The 24,844-nt window shown below is 35.7% G+C and overlaps 1 protein-coding gene across 2 annotated transcripts in view; it reads right to left on the reverse strand.

Annotated features, from left to right (window-relative positions):
• Positions 1-24,844, reverse strand: part of Ire1 (serine/threonine-protein kinase/endoribonuclease Ire1) — a 161,110-nt gene that overhangs the window by 132,318 nt on the left and 3,948 nt on the right. For both annotated transcript variants that reach the window (XM_081731224.1, XM_081731223.1), the window contains exons 2-3: positions 16,409-16,529; positions 8,738-8,780 (exon numbers count right to left, since the gene is read on the reverse strand). In XM_081731224.1, the coding sequence (XP_081587350.1) occupies positions 8,738-8,780; positions 16,409-16,529 (164 nt within the window). The remainder of the gene's footprint in view (positions 1-8,737; positions 8,781-16,408; positions 16,530-24,844) is intronic.

Below are 24,844 nucleotides of genomic sequence, written 5' to 3' on the forward strand. Positions count from 1 at the left end.
ATGAGTGAGATACAGATGGTTGATGCTCCACCCGAGAGCATCCTGTAGCAGAAAGTATTGGTTGGATAACGTGTGATACTTTTTAACTTGGTTGCAACACTTGTGAAATTCTGTCTTCCTTTCTCTCAGAACTCAGTTCTGCTAAATGTTTATAAACATGGCAGCCATAAAAAACTGAAAGTTATTCAATATGTGGGGGATCATAGTATTCAGTGCTCAGTACTTCTCCACATACCACTCATAAGACTCATCCCATTGACAGGTGTTTAATGAACCATTTAAAGGTGCATACAATTAAACTTGTTCACTGTGGATGCGCAGGAATGCTGGAGTAAAGATAACAGAATACAATGTAGCGCAACTTGTTTCAGAGGCATACCGAAAGATGTGTCGCATGGACATTGCTCTCAACTGACTTTGCGTGCACCGGAATATATTCACTGAACCCTCAGATATTCACAGACAACGACTATCTGTCCGCAGACGTGATTAGTGTTGCAAGATGTTACACTAGGCTTGCCTGTGAAGACCCACAACCTTCAACTTCGGCATCGGTTGAGGAAAAGGGGGCTACTTCTTGTTTGTCGTCTGCAGCGGATCCACGTTTTCCACATATGACCGAGGAACCAGAATCTTCTCGTCCATCAACTAGTAAAGAGCTCTCAGTGAATAGTTATCATCACTAACGGAAAATCGTAAGAGACGTTTAGCGTCACGAACCAGAAGAACTGGAGCGAGTGCGATATTAGTGTCTTCACTATATAAGACGCAATTTGAAAGAAAAGTGACTTCAGCACACGAACTACCAAAGGAAGGTCGCAAAAAGCTAATGAACCACCACACCCACAAAGAGAAAATACCACCAGACGAAGAGGAAAGCAGCACTGAACGCATAATATGTGGTGAAACGTTCAATAAAGGCGGGTGCAGTATGAATCTTGCGATGACTAGGATCATGAAACTGCACCCCTATCGAATAAACAGATATCCATTACACATGTGATCACTGTCAGCTTCGTGGGTAGGTGTTATTATTGTTTCTTCTAAATGTAGATTATAATGTTTTTTAAATAAGGTAAGTGCAGGTAAATACGCCATGTTAAGGGTGTTTGATTTTTTATGGCTATAATTTTCATGAAACACAAAGAACAAGACATGTGTGTTGCAGAGTAGCCTTTTCTGCGTGTAGAAGAAACTGTGGCAATGATGCGACGCACTTCTATTTTGTACCCAGGCTAAAAGAAAAATAGTGTTACAAAGTGGCGTATTTACTAACACGTGAATTTAATTACGCGAAGTCTAGAATACTACTAGAAACCTGTAATAAATCTTGCAAGTGCATACATCATCTGGATTATACGAACTCATGTATTACTACACAAGATGGCTGAAGCAAAAAAATAGAATAACCAAAATTAGGGTTGCCATATTTCAAAAAATGCAAATCTGGGACGCTACTGAATTACAAAAATCTCTGAAATGATTAAAATGAAAAGAAGTTTTATATATAAATTTACTTTCTTCCATTAGATAGAGTTGTTCAAATATTACGTTATCACATTTTTAGTCATTTCACTATACCTTCTCCCTAGTTAAGCAAACGTAAGCAGATGATTTACAGACTGAAATAGTAATGTCGTCATTTCCTCTCCGATACCATGGTGATCACCATGTTTTTTTTTTTTCTATACAAACGCGTGAAGCGAACGGTGTATTTTAAAGTCTAGTACAAACAAGGAAAACAAGGACAACGGCTGTAAATTTATTTACAATTATAAAATATTTTAACGACTAATAAAGCTGGTGAGAAATGGTACAGATTTAGAAACTGGAAATGCGTTTAGGGAACTACGAATAAAATCAAGGAATTTCATAAAGAAAGACTGACATCTAAAGAACTTATTTCTGAAAGCGTCACATCTCTAAGTGATAAGGTATAAATCAAATAATTAATATAAACGTCTTTATCATGTAATTCACCTTAAGAAGCAATTAAACACAATATAAACTCAATAACATGCAGATTGACAAACTGTCGGCACAAGGAAAAGTGTAACAATATACGACTTTCTTAAAAAAAGAAAAAGTATCTTTTAGAACAATGTTCATTCTATTGGTACATTTACTTTTCTTATATCCAGTCTTCATCATGGAAGTGCACAATATTAGTGCCTACAACATTAAAAAAGAAGAAGAAGAAGCCTTTGGAAATTTTCAATCCGGACGATCAGTGGATCGTAGGTCAGATCTTTCCTTATATTCTCTATCAACTTTTTTTTTTTTTTTAACTAGAAACAGTATAATAAGAAAACATCTAATTATGAATGGTTTTTAGTTTCATTAATTAGAAATATTTAAAAAGAAACATAAATATTTCATTCAGTCTAATGTTCGCAATTCAGAAATATTTCATCACTATTTTCGTCTTGAATTTAGGTAATTAAGTATTTAAGCTACTTGTTGTTTAGAAAATAAAATGACGATCACCATGGCAACGAAAAGGATGTGACGTCACACTATTTCACTCTACTCCCTCCCTCTGGTAAGCAAAAAAAAAAAAAAAAAAGTCCCTCAGGACCTGTTATGTTTCGTGATTTTCAGAGTTTGTTTCAGCTCATTCAAGGTATGATGTTTCCTTTCACGTTGTATACTTTTCTTTTTAACATATAGAACGGTTAATTCATTGGAAATATGTTCTGGCGGAGTTTGTTATATTATATTCTCTTGTAAGCAAACTATAATATTCCCTTCTTTTCTTCTTTGCTGAGATCCGGGACATTTAATCTTCCCGAGAAATATTTTTGAAACGCCGGGAACCAGATCTCGATTCCGGGACAAATGGCAACCCTAACCAAAGTGCAAGATGAAGATAAAAAGATATAATGTAAAAACTATAATCTCCAAAGTTGAAATGAAGTTCCAAACTGAAAAATTCTAGTCCATAAGAAGATAAACAAACAGTGTCACTATACTATGACTTAAAATAATAATAATAATAATAAACTGCACCGATATTACATGGAACATGTGAGACAAATGAAAACATCTTTGTCTTCTGCAGTCAGTCCTACATAAGCCCTGGCGTATTTCGCTGTACCAAGCTTGGTATTAATTTAGTAGCCATGGAATCACAAATACTGAAATTATACTTACAAAACAAAGTGTTCCTAGACAGACATGAAACAAAGCGTACATTGCTGTAAACAATCGGCAATGTTCTGAATTAGCACGGTACTAATAACGGATTCTTCCCTCTAGTGAAATAATAACGTCCTTTCACGGAATCTTCCCGAAGCAAACAACACTCCACGTCGCGTCGTAGTGGGTTGTCTCCCGGAGTATTCGTCAAATTGGACTTGTACAATCCGCGGCAAAAAACCTGCAACATGAGGATGTAAGTTTATTGTGAAACTACGCCTAACAGCACAGGGAATGAACATAACGTCTAAGTGGAACGAATCACGCCAGAATAAACCTCGGCCTCTTCCCGTGCACACTTATCTTGGAGCAAAAGACTTCGTCATTTCACAATAAACTTATATGCTCATGTTGCAGGTTTTTTGCCGCGGATTGTACAAGACCGTGGCACATATTGGAGGCGCATTTTAGCGGATTTCGTCGGAAAGGTCCCAGTACTGAACACTTGGTGTATTTAGCTGCACTAGCGTACATACCTGCAGTTACCATATCGCACATGTCCGGTTGTACCCGCCAATATTCGAAATATGTGAAATGTAGCGATTTGTATTGTCACTTGTTTATTTCATTATTTTTGTATTTATGTCGATATCTTTGGTTTGTTAATAAAGTTCACATTAAAAATAAGTATTTTTTCAGGCTTATTTTAGAACAATTTTACACCTTATTACCAAGAGGCAATTCAATGTGTTAAAATGTCGGGGGCTACTCCTTTTCCTCTTAGAATGTGAACCAATATTCGCATGTTTAACTTGCTAGATTTACTTTCGGAAAGTACTTTGGACTCTTCAGTAAAGTACTAATTTGTGCAAAATAAAAAGTTGGGCGCCATTAAATTCCCCACCTGAAATTAGGGGAGGCAATGCCCCCGTAAATCCCCGTTCCGTCTTGTTGCGCCACTACGAGTCCACCACAGGCTGCCAGTATGGAACAGATAATTAGTCCCGAGTAAAGGTCAATAATGAGACCAAAGCTGCAGCAGTCACTTGTTCCACTCTTGAATCCAATTTATAAAATATGGTTACTTCCTTTTCCATCAATTCTACCTGATTTGCTGTATGTATGCGATATGCATTGTTAAATCAGTGTACAAAAACATTTTTTCTCGCTACAAGTGAATGCTATAACAGGTCAACGAAAGATACAAAAATCGTACCAAAACGAACTACACGAAATCAATAGGATCAGTTCAAAAACAATGTCACAGGTAAAATATAGACGTTATCAATATGGTTGTGTAACATACGGAAAACAACATTTTAGATACTAATGTCCAGCTAGGGTTGCGCAATGTAGGAATTGCAACGAATATAATCCTTTTGCACAGTATTGTCCAAAAGAAGCACACGAATAGGTACAAAAAAGAATCAATGAATTATCTGATGAAGACATTCAGGTGGAAGACAAGATCTTCATCCTTACTGAATTACAACAAGCATTAGATAACCTAGAAGGAATTATGAATGTAGAAGGTAAACAAAACTTTAATTCAATGGAGATTTTATGTTAAGCTCCATTCAGGTAGCCAATACAGAGACAAAAGTGGTAACTCAATTTTATGTTTGAAATGTCTACGTGGATTACGAGCTGAGAAAAATTCCTGGGACTGGTGGTCAGATAATAACAATTTTACAACAAATAACATGTAGATGCCAAACCGTAGAATTTAACGAAAAGTGTTTCCTGTAAAAGTTGTCTTTTTCAATAGTGCTTCCAAAGAAATCGAAATTGATACCACTTTCTATTTGAAATTTTGGAGTTGACCCCCCATAGTAGTATTCCCGCTACACCACTGGATATGGAAACAACACCATTTGATTCTTCACATAAGATTTGGTAATTCAAGTTTTGTTTGAAATGTCTTCGTGCCTTACGAGCTGAGAAAAATGCCTGGGACTGGTGGTAAGATAATAGCAATCTTACAACAAACAACATGTAGATGCCAAACCGTAGAATTTAACGAAAAATGTTTCCTATAAAAGTTGTTTCTTTTTCAATCGTGCTTCCAAAGAAATCGAAATTGATACCACTTTCCATTTGAAGTTTTGGAGTTGACCCCCGTAGTAGTATTCCCGCTGTGCCACTGGATATGAAAGCATCACCATTTGATTCTTCACATACGATTTGGTAATTCAATTTTTTGTTTGAAATGTCTACGTGGATTACGAGCTGAGAAAAATGCCTGGGACGGGTGGTCAGATAATAGCAATTTTACAACAAATAACAGACGTAGATGCCAAACCGTAGAATTTAACGAAAAGTGTTTCCCATAAAAGTTGTTTCTTTTTCAATAGTGCTTCCAAAGAAATCGAAATTGATACTACTTTCTATTTGAAATTTTGGAGTTGACCCCCTTAGTATTCCAGCTACGCCACTGGATATGGAATTGGTAATTCAGTTTTTTTTTTTTTTTTTTTTTTTTTTTTTTTTTTTTTTTTTTGAAATGTCTACGTGCATTACGAGCTGAGAAAAATGCTTGAGACGGGTGGTCTGATACACCCTATATTATATATATATATATATACCATAAAACACACACCCTATAAGATCTTTCGGTAAAAGTTTAATCACATAAGACGGAAAGAAGTAGGGAAAAAGAAAAGAAAAATTATACAACAGAGGAATAGCTACGAAGGAATAACATGATTGTATTACCAGGCTTAAAGAAAATGGAATTTAGTGGAAGAAAATGAAACAGTGAGACTGGTGGGTCGATAAGAATACAGGGAAGGGAAGATAACTGAAAAAATACAAAAATAAATAAATAAATGGAAGAGTGTGGGTAGGCTACCATGGACGGTTAAGACCAGAGGGGCGAGTCTCGAATTAAACATTAATATGTCTTTCCGTCTCTTCGTAATGAACGCGTAAAGTGTATTTTCGACTTAGATTATCCTCAAAATTCTTTCCACACGCTTTTCCATATTCCTCAGAAAGATATTATAATATCTGCGAACTATTCCTTGGTCTTCGTCGACTACAACATCGTACCTCATTACTCATTCAAGTTCTCCATTTTGAAAATCTTTTACTCAAATCTTTTCTCTCTAACGTATTCTTTTCAGTTAACTTGTATTGAATATTATGTCTATTTAACTGATAAATATTGACCAATTATGACTCCAAACTGGAGTCACCACAAGATATACTACAGAGACGAACTACTTGTACATTCTGTATAGTTTCTTGAATCACGTACATTAAAAAATGGTAGTATTTTTTATTATATATATATATATATATATATATATATATATATATATATAATGCCATTCCTTGTTCCATCGAAAGATTCAGGATAATTGCTTCGAAGTATTGAGCTCATGAACTCAGTTCACGGTTATTTCCCATTATTTGTTTCTTTACAGGGAACAGATCACAGGCACTACATTACAAAATCAACCACAGAAGCCATTTTGATAAACATGCCAACGGTCAATGCAGCCCCATCTTTCAGAGAAATCGGTCATACCAGACATTAGTCACGGGAACCATATACGTGCAATAGTGCCAGACCTTTTCTTCATACATTCTACAACAACATAGTGTCCGTGGCTATTCTCGTTTCCTCCCACATTCTCATTTCACCAAATTTTCTATCATCTTCACTTGCCTTAATCATCCGTCTCTCTTAGTCTAACAGGCATAATCGGACGGACATTAAATTAAAATACTTTCATGCATTCTATAGTCGGTCATTTTTTATGCCTTCCCATCACTGGAATATATTGTGTGTGTAATTACTAGCTTACTGAATTTGCAAAAGTGTGTGGGGGGGGAGGGGGGAGAATTAGTTTACCGTAGCATCTCGACGTTTGCTAACATGTTTTTATAACATTAGAAGACCATTTCTGTAGAACAATGAGTAGTTGTTCTCTACACTATTCTTTATCTATATAGTGGGAGTAAAATTGGAAAATCTAAATCTTCTTTCAAGATATTCCGAGATTATTTCTGCGAAGAAAGAATAAATTTATACTTTGGCAATGCCGCACATATGTGATTCGTCCGTACTACGAGGGTGAGCTGATAAGTTCTCGGCCCGATCCAGAAGGACCTGAGCTGCAGGCATGAAAGTATGAGGCTATTCAACATAGTTCCCTCGAAGGTCAACACACTTGGCACTTCAATGCTGCAACTTCTCCAACAACAAAAAGTCTGCAAAAAAACTGTTCCGCAGCTGTTATCACCTCTTCATCACTGTGAAATTTCCGTCCTTTCAGTGCTGTTTTGAGTTTTGGAAACAGATAATAATCAGAAGGGGCAAGATCTGGTGAGTAAGGTGGGTGGTCAATGCACTGAAACCCTAGGTCCCTCAGAAAATCCATGTTCTGCCAGCCTTGTGGACGGGAGCATTGTCCTGCAAGAACAAGACACCTCGTGTCAACTTTCCCCGGCGCTTTTCTTTAATAGCGTCCTTTACCTTAGCCAGCAGACTGTAGTAATACTCTGCAGTTATGGTTTGGCCCTTTGGAAGGTAGTCTGAGAGCAAAAAAACATCCTTATCCCAGAATATTGAGGCAAGCACCTTCCCTGCAGACTTTTGTGCTTTGAATTTTTTGGGCCTTGGAGATGCTGAGTGGCGCCACTCGCATGACTGCTGTTTGGTTTTCGGATCAAAGTAATGCAACCACGTTTCATCCTGGGTAACAAGCCGATTCAAAAAATCGTCCTTGGAGTTCGCAAAATGCCGTAAAATCACCTGCGATGATCTCACACGTTCGCGTTTCTGATCCGCGTTCAAACATTTCGGAATCCATTTCGCAGAAAGCTTGCGCATGTCCAACTGATCATGGATTATTGACCCAACACGTTTTTTGGATATGTGCACTTTGTCAGCTATCTCCTGAAGCGAAATCTGTTTGTTGCTCAAAGTCAGGTCATGAATCTGGTCTACTTTTTCCGGAGTTGACACTGACACTGGCCTGCCACACCTGTCACCATCTTATGTTCAAAATTCACCACGCTTGAAGTTTGCACACCATTTCTTCACAGTGGAGTATGAAGGGCACTGTCCACCCAATGTGTCTAGCATGTAACCATGGATTTCCTTGGGCGACTTCTGTTGCAGAAAGAAGAACTTCATTACACCTCGCAACTCCTCTTTGGTGAATTTGACACCTGGCTCCGCCATGGTTCATTCAATTACTTGTAAAATAAAAACCGTTCATGGTAGAATCGTGAAATTTGGTACTTTAAATATACAAAAGATCAACATTCCACATGACATCAATTACATCAGGGTAGTACATTCGGAAGGGGGTCGGGCCCAGAACTTATCAGCCGACCCTCGTATGAGTGACTGCGTCTGTGATCTGTAGCTTGTATGACTAACTTTGAACTTACTTGTGTTATGTGGCTGTTATGACATGTGGTGGCTATGACTGAACGTGTATAAGGCTTGTACAACCAATTTCTCTTGAAATGCAGTGACTTGGGGTCTATGACCGATTTTAAGAGGTCTCGTCTGTGACTTAGATCCTCCTTATAATAATTAATTTTTAACCTGACAATAAATAGTAACAATAATAGTACTTACATAACTTCTTTTTCAATGTCAACAGGAACTTTCACTACAGGTTCTGAAAAAATAGAAAGAAAGGAAACTTAAGAGCACTTTTTTTTATAAATACTTTATTTTTATTTACACGTATTTATTTATTTTCAATCTCACATATGTATGTTTCTCCGGTCAACTTCAAACCTAGAATGACTGAGAAAAAGGAGCATAGTAGGAATGATAAGAATCAAGCTTGCCACCTTCGGAATACATATAAATATTCTGACTGAACATTATATGAAACTTAATAATTCTATGTTTACTTTATGGAAATGCATCCCTTTGAATCTATATTTCTATGAAGCACTATGCAATAAAATGACTTTATTTACATTTTACTTCTTTTGTAAAACCGACATTTCACTGAAATACGAGGTAAACACAACGTTTGAAGAATGATGCACTTAAAATTGTCCGAATCTCAGGAAACTTACATGTAGTGCCTCCCTGCCTCCCTATATACTAAACGCCCTTTTAATTGTCTTGAGACACACCCTCGATTTCTGCACTAAAAAACTGTAACAATTAATCATCACCATCGAACTTGATTCCCTTACGTTCTTCCTTAGCTGTTGGAAGCAGAATGTACTTCATGGAATAGGAAGGATATGACATTAATTATGTTTTCTTTTTAGCCTAGAAGCTGATTCCTGAAACTTTCTTCATGGATCTAGGTGTTGATCAGAACTTGCTTTCAATATCGAAGTAGTTGTGCCCACAATGAACTTCGCATAAATTCATTCTTTCTTGTTATTAAGTGTCTGGGTAATATCCTTAAAAGTTCAATCAATACCGTGTTCAATGCTGCCGATCCAACTTCAGATCTTTCTCTAATTCCTAACAACTTGAGTATTTTCTTTCTACTTTTCCACAAAAGTAATGTATCAAGAACGAATGCTTCCGCAAGTCGTAGTCTTTCTGGGTTCATCAGATCGACCTTCAGAATTCTCAAAACCAGCTATAAACTGTTGCTTTCGAAAGTGTGTGACAGTTGCATCTTTACCATTTATTATTTAATTTTTAAATAAATCTTTTTAATTCAATTTTGCATATAATTATGAACAAGTTTAGTGAATATCATTTTCATTTTCATTTTTGTGTGTTTAAAGAAGCAAAGGACATTCTTTAAATTTTCCTTTACTATCCGAGAGTAAGATGTTTTCTTTTTTTATTCGGTATACCTGTCGTTGCGGCGAGGACATTTGAAAGACCCTTCTATTGTCTCTTAATACTGCTGCCTAAGCCACATGCGTAGATCACACATACAGAGGACCCTCCGTGAGCTCAAAAGAAGGAAAACAAAACAGCTTTTAGCATCTTTTTGCGAAACGGAAGAAACATAGTAAAGTCTGCACAAGTTGAAAGAAATCCAAGTGGAAAATAATCTCTATGAATTTGTCAAACGCGCGTACTCGTCACTTTGGCTCCACGTAGAACCTAGATAAAATTTTGAAACAGGTCTGTAACTTGGTTCAAAAGCACCACGAGACTACGAGGCGCCGAATCAACCCCTATAAAAATTTTAGATATAATATGTGAAATTTAAAAAAATCACGTACGTTGGAGAGACGACGCTCGAACACCGTGAATAGGCGGAGACCAAGAAAATAAAAATTGAGGACACCAAAATAATCTGACCAATGAAAGAAAATTAGGGGGAACAAAAAACGCAGTTAGAGGCGTGTCCAAACCAATCGAGAAGTTGAGAATTCGAAATTTTCAGTCAGTCAGTGAATCGTAGTCAAGAAGCAGTGTGTTCAAAAAAAACTTTTACCCGGAAAACACAAACAAACAAACAAACAAACAAACAGACACACACACACACTCACTCACACACTCACTCTACACTAAGTTAAACGTCAATTAAGAAACAGTATGCAAGGCTAGGTTAACAAGTAGCCCGGTGGACGACAATTCAGCAACACTAAGGTATAGACATTTATACTTAGATTTTCTTTTAAACAACAAAAACTTTGAATTCCGAAATCACGTAAACGTTTATATACATTTTGTGTGAATGATATTTTTTCTTACACATACATTTGTGAAAAATCTTGCACACCAAGCGTTGATAAACTGATTTCGCTAAGACGCTACGATTTCTAACTAGACGTGAAAACGAACGTGGCATACACACTTTCAAACAGCAGTTAGACTAGCCCTAACAATACGAAATTAGTTTGAATTGTCATGCACACTTCATAGAAACATTTAACATAATTAGTCAGTGCGACACAACACTCACGACACAAAGAGTGATGGTGCAGTGTAATAATTGGAATTTTTAGTGGAGAAAAGTGCATTGTTGGAGAGATGAATCAGCGGAACAGTGCTTATTTCAATGGACGTCGCCCCTGGCAGTTCAGAAGGAAGACTCAGGAGAAGTCTGAGGACAGAACTCAGGATCCAAGACATTCGACGCGCAGGCATGGAAAGAGGAGACGTAAGGACCTCTGTATGTATGGTCAGCGCCGTGGAAGCAACGAAAGTGGTCAAGGCAGTGGTGACGACGAAAGGTAGGATCCATCTAAATTATTTATTGGAAGAAAACGGAAAAATTCTCAGCTTTAATTAAGAATGCAAGACGTTCTCTCTATGAAAATTAAAGTCCGGAAATAGTTTAGACTTCCAAACATAATTTCATTGCATTGAAAAGAAACATTATAATTCGAACTTGAGCTATCAACGATTAGATTTTTTTTTTAACCTTAAAGTCAGCCTACATTGAACTGTAGAGACGCTTTGCCAATTTTACTTATGTAGTATGTGATATTAGTGACCGCATCATTCTCATTCAAGATATATATTAATCCCTATATTTTTTGTTTTTGTCACTTAGGAAGCATAATTGCGGAAGAAAGAAAAACTAAATGTAAACAAAATATATGTAGACTTTTTAGTGGCTCGAATTGTGCAATTCTTGATAATATATGACTATTAAGTATTCAAATTAGAATGTTTAAATTTGTATGCAGTGAAAATGCGTCTAAGCCATTGACAGGCACTCTTTTTAATGTAAGATAATTAAAAACCAAGCTTGACAAATTTTTTTAAAGTGTAATCAGTGTATTGTCAAAATTGTATGGAATCACTGTGTCTGTAAAGTCATTTATAAAGGAGTTGGTAACTGAGTAAATTCATTTCAATCAATATGGTAATAGGAGCTTTACAAAAAGTCTGTATCATGTTTCAATGAAAGTATTAGACGTAGAGAGCTTAAATGTTAATTACTACTCCGAAAAACGCGAATAATCTCACGAATAGTCATTTTTGTTAGAGATACGGAATCTGTTATTAAGAACGGAACAGCTGTTAGATTAAATCATGAAAAGTATGTATTGGTAATAACCATGAAGTAGGCTAAGCAAAGCCGCATTGAATGAATTATTCTGATCCTCAAAACAATAGAGTGATCAGAAGTCTATGCGCATAGGCCACACTAATTACGACAACCTACGGATACATGCGTATGTTACTGTTGCAACATAGGAGAAATCATGAAAAATAGATACATTTGTCTAAAAATATCTTTCGAAAGACGTCATTGCATTTATTATGAATATTCTAGTATAGATTGTATTCTGTGTATTTATGCATACTTATATCTATGATTTATCTGTGTATATTTGTGTCTTTATATTTTGCTATATTCGCTAATATGTGTGTATATATGTGTTATGCATGGTTAAGTCACAATATTAATCACATTGATATTATGTATGAAATATTCTTGTTGTTTATGATGATATCAAATTTAATATTAGGTGTAATTATCTCTAATTCTCAGTGATAACTAAGAACAATTAGAAGTCAGGCTTAGGCTTACTCATTTTCTTTAGCTCATTCTACTTTTCTCTCAAATTTCTCACTAAATTCTAAATCAAAGTCATGACTTAGTCCAACTTATTTCGACCTATTTCAACTTATTTCGATTTATTGCTATTTCAATGTATTTCTACTTATTCGGAAAAATATATTAATTTTACTTAGCTTATATCGTAGGTAATTAAATTCAGGTTCCATCACATTTTACAAATCTTAAATTCATAATTTTAGGAATATTATTAATCATAAAGTATCAGCTGATCAACGCTAATCTTTTATTATCCAATGTTACGTAAATAGGTAGTTTCAAATGTAAGGTCGTAAATTGGTAGTTTCAAATGTAAGGTCGTAAATTAACCAGCTTGTATTGTACTCGTTATAAAAGGATAATCAATCGTAAATTTCAATTATGACTGTTTATGTATATCGATCTCACTAGTTTGTTTATGTATGTCAAGTTGCTGGTAATAAGTCATTCAAACTGGAGATCAAGAAAGAAAACAGATGTAATTCACTTAAATTAATTTTGGTGCTAAGGCCTTTTGCCTTATTTTTCACACTTGTTATCAATATTCCAAATGCAGCGTTAATTTTCATCATACTCGATTTTTTTTATCTAAACATTTTTGTTTGTTTTTATTCATTAAAGCTTTTATTGTTTTGTTAACCTAAAATTCGTGAACGTTTTCTTTCATAAACAAATTACATCCCTAACCTCAACGGTATTTTTTTAAGTCTGTTAGGCCAAACTGTTAAGGCAATATAGGCAATTTTCTAATTCCATCTGCAATGGACTGAATTGAACTGATTTTCATGATCTTTCAATCAAAATTTTGAATTCAACATGTTTGTTTATTTCTTGCATTATTATTATTATTATTATTATTATTATTATTATTATTATTATTATTATTATTATTATTATTATTATTATTATTATTCAATTTTCATGGGAAGTGAAAATCAGTCTAGTTCGTCCCTACAAACCAGAAATTAGAGCAAGATTATTTTTCAGCATTGCAGCATGTGGATACATGGATACAGGTGCGAATAAAATTAATTTTCGTCTGCTCTCGGTTTAGGGGATCTTATTTCCCTAAAGCCCTGGGATACGCGGGGAGATAGGATTTTCCAAACCGTGAAATCAGTTTTTATCGAGTCATAAACCAGTTAATTCAGAGAGGGGAGACTTTAACGGTGGTGTACATGATAGCAATGGTGACACCCGGAATACGAACCCAAAACCCCACTCAGATAATTTTTATTTTTCATTTCGTCTAAGTGCACTCTATAATCATAAATTATTGCAAGAAACTGCTCTTTATTTAGCTCCGTGAAGCTCCGCTGCCTATTATACTATTCCCCGCACACAGCTTGTCTGAGCATGTACACCAGAGGAAATTTAAAAAGTCACAATCTTTAACAAGAGTTAACTACTACTACTATCTTTTCTCAGGTCATCTTATCTTTTCTCGCCTCTTTCTTCATAGCAGTCTAGCACTGAAATTTAGACAGAAAAAATAAGCCGGGAGACAGATAATACACACCACACGGAACCATAGGCTAATTTAATGTACAAATAGCCAACCCAAAAGTGCTAAAACAAAGATGAGATAAATATCGTTATTATATCAGTATATACTACAGTATACTTTATATTAACTTACAGCAGGGAGCAAATAAGCAACGAAATTTCACTAACCCAAGAATGAAAGCTAATAGCCCATATCCCACAATAGAAACCATTTACTTTACCTTCGGTATTTTAATACTGATATTAAAAACTCGCCCACACCGATGAACCACTCGCCCCGGGCGAATGGTTATTTGCATCCCTGACTTACAGCTAGTCATTTAGATTTTTGCTATCCTTTATATACGATGTCTTTTTTTCGTAATACAGTATTTATATACAGTGTTAACGAAATTTTTAGTTTTAGGTGAATGAAACGAAATGCACTTCGATCGAGCATGCATATACTAAAGCAAGTAACATCTGTATTAAGGAGTTCCTTCTTGAGTATATGGTTAGCATAGTTCAGTTCATGAGAGCTCATGTAGTTCGGATTGAATGTTAAACTGCAGGTCTATGACTTACACAGCCTTGATGCTGAAGAAGGACGTTAAATTTGAAACCAACCAACCAATTTGCATTAGGATTTATGAAACAAGATACCCGCTACAACATTTCTTAGCATGTGTTGTAATCCTATGATCCTATACAATATTACAACGTGAGCACAACTATTCTCAGCAGGAATACAGATTAAAATATTTTACCAAAGTGTCTCGCGTTAGTCTCTTCTTTCTTCTTTCCAAACTGTTACGCATCTACACCATATTATATCTATCTATCTATCCATCTCTATATATATATATATAGCCTTAGTTTTGCGTCCTTATGCAGCACCGAGATCACGAAGAACTATTAACTGAGCTTCTTCAAACCAAAACCAGGACTTGAACCACATGTAGCTGGCGGGTGCATAAACTATCACGTAAGATGAGCTCTCACACTATACGCAGTTCCCAGTTACACTAACCGCACTCTCTCTTCTCCATGAGAGCTAGATTACAGGATCATCTCACCAGCATCAGTAATTATGCACGTTACAAGGTTTAAAAAAAGAAGTAATTCTACGCATGCCCGTTGTATGATATTTTAATGCCAAATTGGGGACCATCAGAAAGAGCAGATAAGAAATTTACTAAGATCAATTCAGAACCAGGTATATGAAAGGTTTGCATACCATCATATTCTCAATTAAGAATTTTCTACTCCAGAGGAATTAAGAGTATGATACGAAGTCGCCTCTCTATCTAAGTTTTATAATTATTTGTTCACTGATCTTGACTAGGGGCTGCAGCAAATTACCAATCGATGTTAGGATTTAAATTGAGTTTTAGATCAATATTCTGTCTCTGCGACAGTGGCGTATGCAGAGGGCTATAACACCCCCTTCCCTTTGATGCTCGGGTATACACTGGATAAAATTGGCTTCAATCTTTCTTTACATTGGATAAAGCGGTAAACTATGGTTTAGCCCCTCCCTGTATCATATCCTGGATCCGCCACTGTATACATATAAGAGGCGATCAACTGAAACCCGTTCGTTCCATGTATTATTGGTATAGTGTAGAGGAGGATATTGTTTGTCTAATAGTGTGTAATGGCTAATGTCCCTGTGTGTTGGGTGTAGGAATGTTGTTGGTATGTGTTTTCGTTTTGCAGGTATAACGAGTGAAAGATGGCTTTCAAGATCCCCAATCCGTCCAAACAGGACCAGCATGCCGTCATCCAGTTTCTGAGTGCCGTAGGTTGTCAACCAGCTGAAGTATTCCGGCGTATGAAAGACGTCTATGGTGATGCATGCGTCTCCAAAACAAGTGGTGGACTGGGCCAGAATGTTTCAGAAGGGGCGTGAACAAACCACTAATTATTCCCGTCCTGGTCAAGCCCATGTTGATGCCACAGAAGACACGCGTGAAAAGGTGAATGTGGCTATAGCAGCGAATAGACGCATTAGTATTTGGACCTCTAAAGAAGGCATTGAAAGGTCAGAGATTTCAGTCTGACGCTGAAGTTCGGGACGCTGTGCGTGATTGGTTTGATAGTCAGCCGTCCAAAATTTACATGGACGGCATTTGTATATTAGTGGGACAAGTGTCTCAACGCTCATGGAGACTTCTTCTGAACAATATTTTTACTGCACGCTAACCATAAATGCCTCTAGATAGTGTACAAGTTTCCGCTCGAAATAAAATTTATTTTATGAATTATGACCACTGAACGGTTTCAGATATATAAGTAGCGTCTAAACTTACCATCTTGCAGCTTCCATCTCACATTCCCAGTTTTCTGCCCCACACCCACGAATGACCCATCTAGGGTAGAGAGCAACAGAAGCGGATCACTTTGATCATTAAGGAGGTGAGTTGCAGGAACCTAGAAATAAAGAATTTATTTACGCTAGAACTCATATATGAACACGTAAAATATTTTATCCAAACATCTGCTCAAAGTTTGAACTCCCTCGGCCGGAACAGCGCATCCACTAAACAGAACAACATCCAATATAATTGATATGCCTTCTACCATGTACACTTCTTTAAAATTCCTCGTTGCTACTACCAATATACCAGGGATGTTTTGTTTAAAACAAAATATTTAGAACAAATGATTAAAACTTGTTTTAAACAATTGACTTTGTTTAAAACAAATTTTCTATACGTTTTAAACACATGTATTTTTTAAAACTTGTTTTAAACATATGTTTATTTTTATTTTTGTAAAAAAATCAGCCAGAGAAAGAAAATTATCAAAAAGTGCTACCCCTTCAGAAGACTTGTTTTCTTCCCATGTGAATGTTCTGATTTCTCGTGGCTACAGCAGGTCAATGTGGTGATCTACAATTTGTTTTGTCTCTTTTTTCCCTTGTTTTTAACGTATATTGTATTGTTTAAATGCTTCTTAGTTAACTTGCGAGAAAGTGTCGTAGTCGAAGGTTGGACTACTTGTAGAACTGATATTAAAAAAATAAATAAAATAATTATCATGGAAACAAATTTTTGTATTGTATTCAGAAAACAAACAAAAGGCTATTTGCTAAATTGCGGTTCTAAAATTAAAATATCGCAGACATTCGTTGATGCAGTTCATGTTGGTTCTCAGTTTCCGTACAATTTGGAATCGTTTGACATTACTTTTACAGGAAGAAAAAAGGACATCATTTGGAGCAAATTTATTAACTCAAACTCCATCAGATAAGAAAATGACCATACGAGCTCGTTGCAAAACATGTAAGAAACAAATCGTTGGTTTAGTTCAAAGAATGAAGAATCATTATGAAAAATGCAATACCGTGAAAAAACTAGAAACTCAAACAGATGATAGAAGTGTTGATCCGAAAAATGCTTCTGATAATTCTAACGTCAGTGATGTGGTTGATATACAACTGTTAGCTTCAGGCAAAACTTAATTTTATATCATCAATTTCTTTTTCATTACATTATGAAAATTTTACTTCGTCTCTCTTCCCTACCTCGGTTCTAAATTTTCTTAAAAACTTTACATAGCTGGCATAGGGACCAGATGAGAAAGAGCACGGTCTGGCAGTCACCCACGTTACTAACCATGAAGGCGTGATACTTATTGTCATATCATTGCCGAACGTCAGTGAGGCTCCTGGAACGACTTGATCTACATTTGTTCGTCTGGTTGTATGTATGCACCACGTTACAGGGTGCAATTTTCTATCTTTTAACATTAAGTTTTGAGGGTAGGGGCAGGAGACGTCGGAATTTGCTGTATAGATTTTGACTGGGATCCGACATAAAATTTCAAAATTAGTGGTTCGGATCCCACTTTAAACTAAAAGCCCTGTGTTATATAGCCTTGCTACTGATGCAAGACTGTAAGCAATCGAACTAAACAAACTAATTTTATGCGTTTCGAACAAACTTGGATTGAGGGATAAATTTGGCTCCAACTCAGTTTTTATAAAATATTTTTAAATATGGAGCGTTCAGAGCACAAGGGACCCAAGTCCATTTTCAGAAAAGTTCACTTTTGCTCAGCAAACGTAGTATCTTCGTAGCTAAGGGTACGAAATAAATGAAACAAAAAACACGTGAAAGGATGTAGTGTGAGCTAGTTTCATAGGACAACCGCTAGTCAAAAGCGTTGATGGAATGGGGAAAGAGGACTAATTTCCAAAGCAAAGATGTCCGAAACGATGCTTGATAGCACCATCTGATGTATCAGACCACTTCCAAGTTTCATCATTCTCTCTCAACCCGCTCTCAACACACAAAGATGGTGATGGCTTTTGTTTCACCATGTATATTGATAGATTGTGTGAAATTTCTATAGTAGGTAGATTTTAAAATCTACCTAAAAAGCTCATTACAAGCAAGAAAGTGCTTACGAGACCCACTGGCAAGAGGATGTAATAAAAGAGGGTCGTGATATGAAATAAGTTGAAAATAACTAATCTATACTGAAATATTCTGAACTCAACACAGTGTAATCTTAACGAGAATAAAAGATCGGTTGCAAGAGCAAAAAGGTCTTAATAAATTCGTTATTACATGATTTTGAAATATATTTAAAATCATGTTTTAAACTGTTCAAAATGTTTAAATCATGTTTTTTTTTTCGTGTGTGTTTTAAAACATGTTTAAAACATTTAAACACCTTTTTCATGTTTTAAACACGTTTTGTTCTTTTTTTTTAAAAAAAAAAAACTATTTTTTCCAACCCTGCAAACTACTGATGGTGAAGTTTACAGCTAACACTACTAAGCCTCGCCGTGGAATTGTGGCATAGAAATCATTAATGTTGTACCACTCCTCATGCTCCGCTAGGCAGGATGGAGGAGGATATTTGTTTCGCAGTCTGAGCTTCGGAACTGACGACAGGTATTCAATAATGTATTGGGCGGGCCGAAGAGATGATGTAGTCCATCCTGACGTTAAAAAAACTACGCCTCAACAACTTCAGCAGTGTAAATTGATGCATTGTCATCTTAATCATTACGTCATTGGCCAGAAACAACATCTGATCATAAGATACAAGTGCTCACCTAAAATGTCCACATAATTATTGGCACTGATACGTTGTGTGAGTGTAATCACAGGACCCTCGGACTACCAAAAAACTGCGGCCTACATCACAACTATTTTGCCGCCATGTTTTACGGTTGAGAGGACACAGTTCCGAACATATCTCGCTGGACGTTCACAATATATAAACATGTCCTGTTGTTGGAAATGCGGTGAAAAAGAGCTTGTCGGACGATGTTACGCATTTTCGATCTCGGGAATCCACTTCACATGTTGTCGGCAACATTTCTACCACACTAAAGCGTTACTAGCGGCAATCAACGGTTTGGTAATCGCAATTCGACCGCTGATGTTCAAGTTATGCAAATCGCTTCGGAATGTGATTGCCACAATAGGTCGTTCTAGATGCTGATTGAGTTCCGCAGTCACTTTACGCCGCATTCGCGCTACGGTCGTTGGTGACAATCCTTCGCCATCCCGATTACTAACGCTTCTTTACTGTCCATCACTCAAAAGCCGACGCTGTTTCGCAAGCTTCGAGTTGTGTCGGCCGTCATGACTTGGATAGTTTTTCTTGCGACACACTTAATACATTGGCCATACGTACCAGAATCCCTGGATCCCGGTGTTCCGAAAATAAGTTTCGGAACGCATTAACTGCCCCGGTTTTCGACGAACAGGAAAAATGGTTTATTTTTTAACTTTTTTGTAAAATCATCTTTAAGGGTTAAACATAAAGTGACAAGCTCATAACAACATTTATTGTGATATTGTCGGCATTTCTCTTTGCATCGGTCTAGTGATCAAAAGCTGATATTTAAAGCTTGTTTTCTGTTACAGCATTGCCGTCCACTAATTTATCTTTGCATTTATGGGGCTGCTGTGCCCAACAAAGGAGAAAGTTATAGTTTATGTTAAAAGATTTAAATAGCATGTCTTGATTAAGTTTTCAATAATGTCGGAAACGCAAAATTGGAAAATATTGCAAAAATAGAATGTTGTAGCATTTTCGTCTATAGTAGAATTTTCCCTTGCTCTTCCTGGCACCAACGCTTCCATGGAATTTGCAAATTAATTACGGACAGATGAAAGGAATATATTGGACATTGACATAATTGAAACATGAGTGACAGTGGAGGCCCATTTTATCGATTTGTCATTGTACAGTTTCACCAGAAAACACCTAAAGACAAGAAATATTTTTTACAACTGGATGATTCAAGCAAATACTCATATTCACGTACCCAGAGAGATGAAAATGAAACAGGAGCAATAACATCTTAATAACATGAGACAAGCATTTATTTATATCAAGTTTGGTGCTGATCAAGTTTAGGCACACCACATATTGCAAAAAATTTACAGGTAAAATTCAATACTCTGCATGGAAAGATAAATTTCTCCAGGTGGCAGAATTAAATACTAAGTAATACAGCTGTATTTTGGTTTCAGAAGTGTAATGTTACCATGGTTAAAAAAAAAAGTTTCTTTTTTTTTTAAAAAAAAAACGTGTTTAAAACATGAAACAGATGTTTAAAATATTTTAAACATGTTTTAAAACACATACGAAAAAAAAAAAAAAAACATGTTATAAACATTTTGAACAGTTTAAAACATGATTTTAAACATATATTTCAAAATCGTGTAGTAACTTATTTGTTAAGATTTCTTGCCCTTTACTAGCAACCAGTGATGTTAATCTAATTTTTTAACAATCGGTTCTGTATATATACATACATATCAGAGAGAGAGAGAGAGAGAGTGTAGATGGATAGGTAGATAAATAGAAATAACTCTCTTAGGAAACAAACCGTACAAGGTAGACAAAAGCAATTTTTTACTGGATACCACAAGTGACAAGAAGTGACCTACACAGCATTTTAATACAAGGTGGTGTGACGAAATTAGGTGCTACTGCAAATATCTAGGAAACAAATTACCCAACATAGATGGTTGTCAAAAAGTATTGGAAAGACCTTAATATAGCAATGGATTAGCAAGTGTTGATAATATGTATGCGTTTCAAATATACGTAAATCATCCTTATCACTACACTCATGTGATACCAGTTTTCATTTTTGATATCTGAGCATTTGAGATTAAGAAATAAACCGCTTATACTTTGATCTACGGAATCATTTGGTTAACTCTTTAGCTGTGAGATTTTTTAAAAAGAAAGATAGTTAAATTAAAATTTACTGTTCCTGGGTATAACTGGATAAAATTTACTATTATGTCTGGTTATAAAAAATGGTTCTGCGAACTCGAAATATTTAACAACCGCGGAATCGGCTGATTAGCACCACTGCTTGCAACCGACTTTTTCATTTATTTTATCCCGGTTAAGACTACGCTGTGTTGGGTACAGAATATTTCAGTATAGAAATACGGTTGTGCGGTTATTTAGGCCTAAGACAATTCATTTTGGGGTTACTGTTTCTGAACGTTTCCTAGTTATGCCCTTAGAGGCTAAACTCACGTTTCGTGGAGGCGGGTGAGATTTTAGTTGCAAAATTTGATTACTATTTCAGAACACTGATGCTAATAAAATTATTTTAAAATAATAAATTTTCGAAAAGTAATATTTGAAGCACACTTCACGTTGTTAACTTTAGAATATTTTCTGCAAGCCTATGTAATTGGTTGCTTTCTTTTTCAATTCAATAATTTATTGAAGAAAAGTAATATTTGGGGCGTTCAGAGCACAATGGATCCAAGTCCATTTTCAATAAGATACAGTTCTGCTCAGCAAAGAATTCTATTTCAAAACGTAATATCTTCGCAGTCAAGAGTCCGAAACTAAATCCACGTGAAATGGCGTGGGATAGTTTCATATGACAGCCACTAGACAGGGGCGTCAGTGGGGGCAAGAGGGCAGCCTACCATGGATCTCAGATTTTGGGGACACTAAGGGAGTTTTAGAAACCTTTTGATAAGCAAAGTTCAACAGAACAAGTTTAGGGTCCTTACACCGAATAAATACGGATGAAATATACATGATCAAAACTGGAAAGTAGTGAAACCTTTGGAATCCTAGGCCAAAAAATATACTAGAGAGCAATTTAGGTATATAGTTCCTTACGGTCAATAGATATGGTGATCAAAGTCCGTATTTGTTCGGTGTAAGGACTTCAATTTTTTTCTGTGGACTTTGCTCAGGAAATCTGCATTACGCTCCCATCTGAAATTCTGGGTAAGGGCGTATAACCTCTAAACGGACGCCCCTCTCCAGCGACAATCATATAAGACTAGATTGACCTTGTGACGTAGTTTTTCTTTCTTTTATTTCGGATTCTTTCTTTCTCTAAAGTATGTATGTATAGAAACTGAAAACCCACATGTACTGTGTCAACGAGTGCCTGCGATATTTCAGAAGCACAATTTAGAAAATAACCCTTTGTTTTCTGAATACAACACAAGAACTTGTTTCCATGATAATTCTTTTATTTATTTTTTAATATCAGTTCTATAAGTAGTCTAACCTTCAACTACGACACTTTCTCGCAAGTTAACTGATAAGTATTTAAACAATACACGAAACGTTAAAACAAGGGGAAAAAAAGAGGCAAAATAAATTGTAGATCACCACATTGATCTGCTGCAGCCACAAGAAATCAAAACATTCACATGGGAAGAAAATAGTATTTTGAATGAGAAGCACTCAGGCCCATAGCCAGCCTGATTTCTTAGGGGACAAAGTGAATACTGATTAAGACATGACACAACACCATAAAATTGCATAGGCCCTACATATTTATTATTTACAGAATCTGTAACAGCTATAGTTTCTTTTATACATAATATTCTGTATTGACAATATTACAGTACACAAATTCAGGATTAAGAACATTGATTATTAACATACAATTAAAAAAAAAAAAAAAAAAAACTACGATGCAATACAATTGGGGTGCTTGGGGCAATATAATGCTATGGTAAACGTAGATGAGGAACGTCATTGTACGTCGCATTTATACCAAACAAAAGCTAATTAACTGAATGTTAGAGTGGGCACACGTCCCATTAATCAGGATTGTTCCATTTGCAGAAAAAATATATTATAAATAGAATATTTTGACATGGACTTCTTTGTCACAACAAAACACTCTAAATAACTTTTATTGAATAATGGCATCATTATATGTTCATTAAAATTGATTTATATTTCTATCTATCTAAATAAATAAATAAAAAACACTATTTTCCTTCACATTCTCATTTTGTAAAAGGCCAACTTGTTTGTTTGTTTGTTAAAATTTAGCATCTTTTTTTTCAGTATTGAGGCTATAAGAAACGCGAAGCTTGCAGTTTAAAGTGGAATACAAACCACCACATTGCTCTCGATTTCAAGAATTCCACGGGTATCAAACCCCAAGATCACATTCAAACACGCGCTCTCTATTCACTAGACGAGCGGTAAGGGCCATTTTGTAGTATTGTTTTACAAATTATTAATTTCTCGTAAGCCTTTACTGCAGCTTTTTGTTTGTATGAACTCCTACGAATGATTAGATAAAATTCTGAGACCAAAGCACTTGCATTTATTAATAGAAAAACTTAAAAGATAATATTATTATATATGTATAATCGAACGTAATTTTTTTGTTTCGTCTTTGTGCTTAATACGAGCTCTTTGTGAGGTACTTTGTTTCATATTAATTAAAACTGAAGTATTTATTTTTAAACATTAGAACAAAATTATATTACAGCAACTTTAGATTATATAAATACAAAACAGAAGTATATGTTTTATTGAACGTTTATACTAAATTTTCTACCTTCCAAAATAAGAGAGACATAACAGTTTATTTATATTCACAACTAGGGCTGTTCCTAATTCCGGAATTTTTCGGAACGGAAATTCCAATTCCGGAATCGGAACACAGTTTCAAGACGTTCCGGAATTTCGAAACATTCCGGAACTTATTGAAAAAATAATTTTTGCTGTTACCCCGAACTGAGAGGTGTGCGCAAAGCTTAGCTTTGAAACTGGATATTGATTCCGCTGTGCTGAAGGAAGGAGTTTTGGTCCACGGCAACTGGTTTGTTTCATTCTCTAGATCCGTTCACTGTGAACGATTGCGCATAAGATTTGGAACTTTGTCTGGTTATCCATAAAGTCTCAATCATAAGTGATTCAGTGTAAATTCCGTGATTTTGTTGCAGAAATCGGAACAGAAATTCGAGCTAGTTCTTCCCTTTAGTTTGGTTTATCTTCCAAGAAACACCTTTTTTATAAACTACTTTGTATATTCTTTTTTAAATGAATACCGACTGTACCTTTTCCATTTATACGAGGCAACCCTAACAAGAAATTGAACTGCATATCTTTTAATGTATGGCCATTGTTAAGTATAAGTACCTGAAGGAGGGGCACAGAATCATTTAAAAGAAAATACGATTTTCAGTAATTAAAGGGATAGGATAGTCTGAAATATTTGAAAAAAAATTTGACCAGTATTTCCGGTGGCCCCACACCCCTGCTTACTGGGAGGGAAGTAGAAATTATTTGTCAATAATCTAAAGAGGAACATGATTCCCAACCCACCGACGTCCGTGCTTTGTTGCTAAATTTTTTTTCTTGATAGTTGGTTGATGGCTTGGCATTTTAATTTGTGATAATCTGCAATAGTGCACAGAATATTATTTTGCTAAGTCAGGTGTTTCCGTTTTGTGAACAAATAGATCACTTCGTTG

Source organism: Thermobia domestica, chromosome 11 (genome assembly GCF_964235325.1).
Source record: "Thermobia domestica chromosome 11, izTheDome1.hap1.1, whole genome shotgun sequence".
NCBI classification, from domain to species: Eukaryota; Metazoa; Arthropoda; class Insecta; order Zygentoma; family Lepismatidae; genus Thermobia; species Thermobia domestica.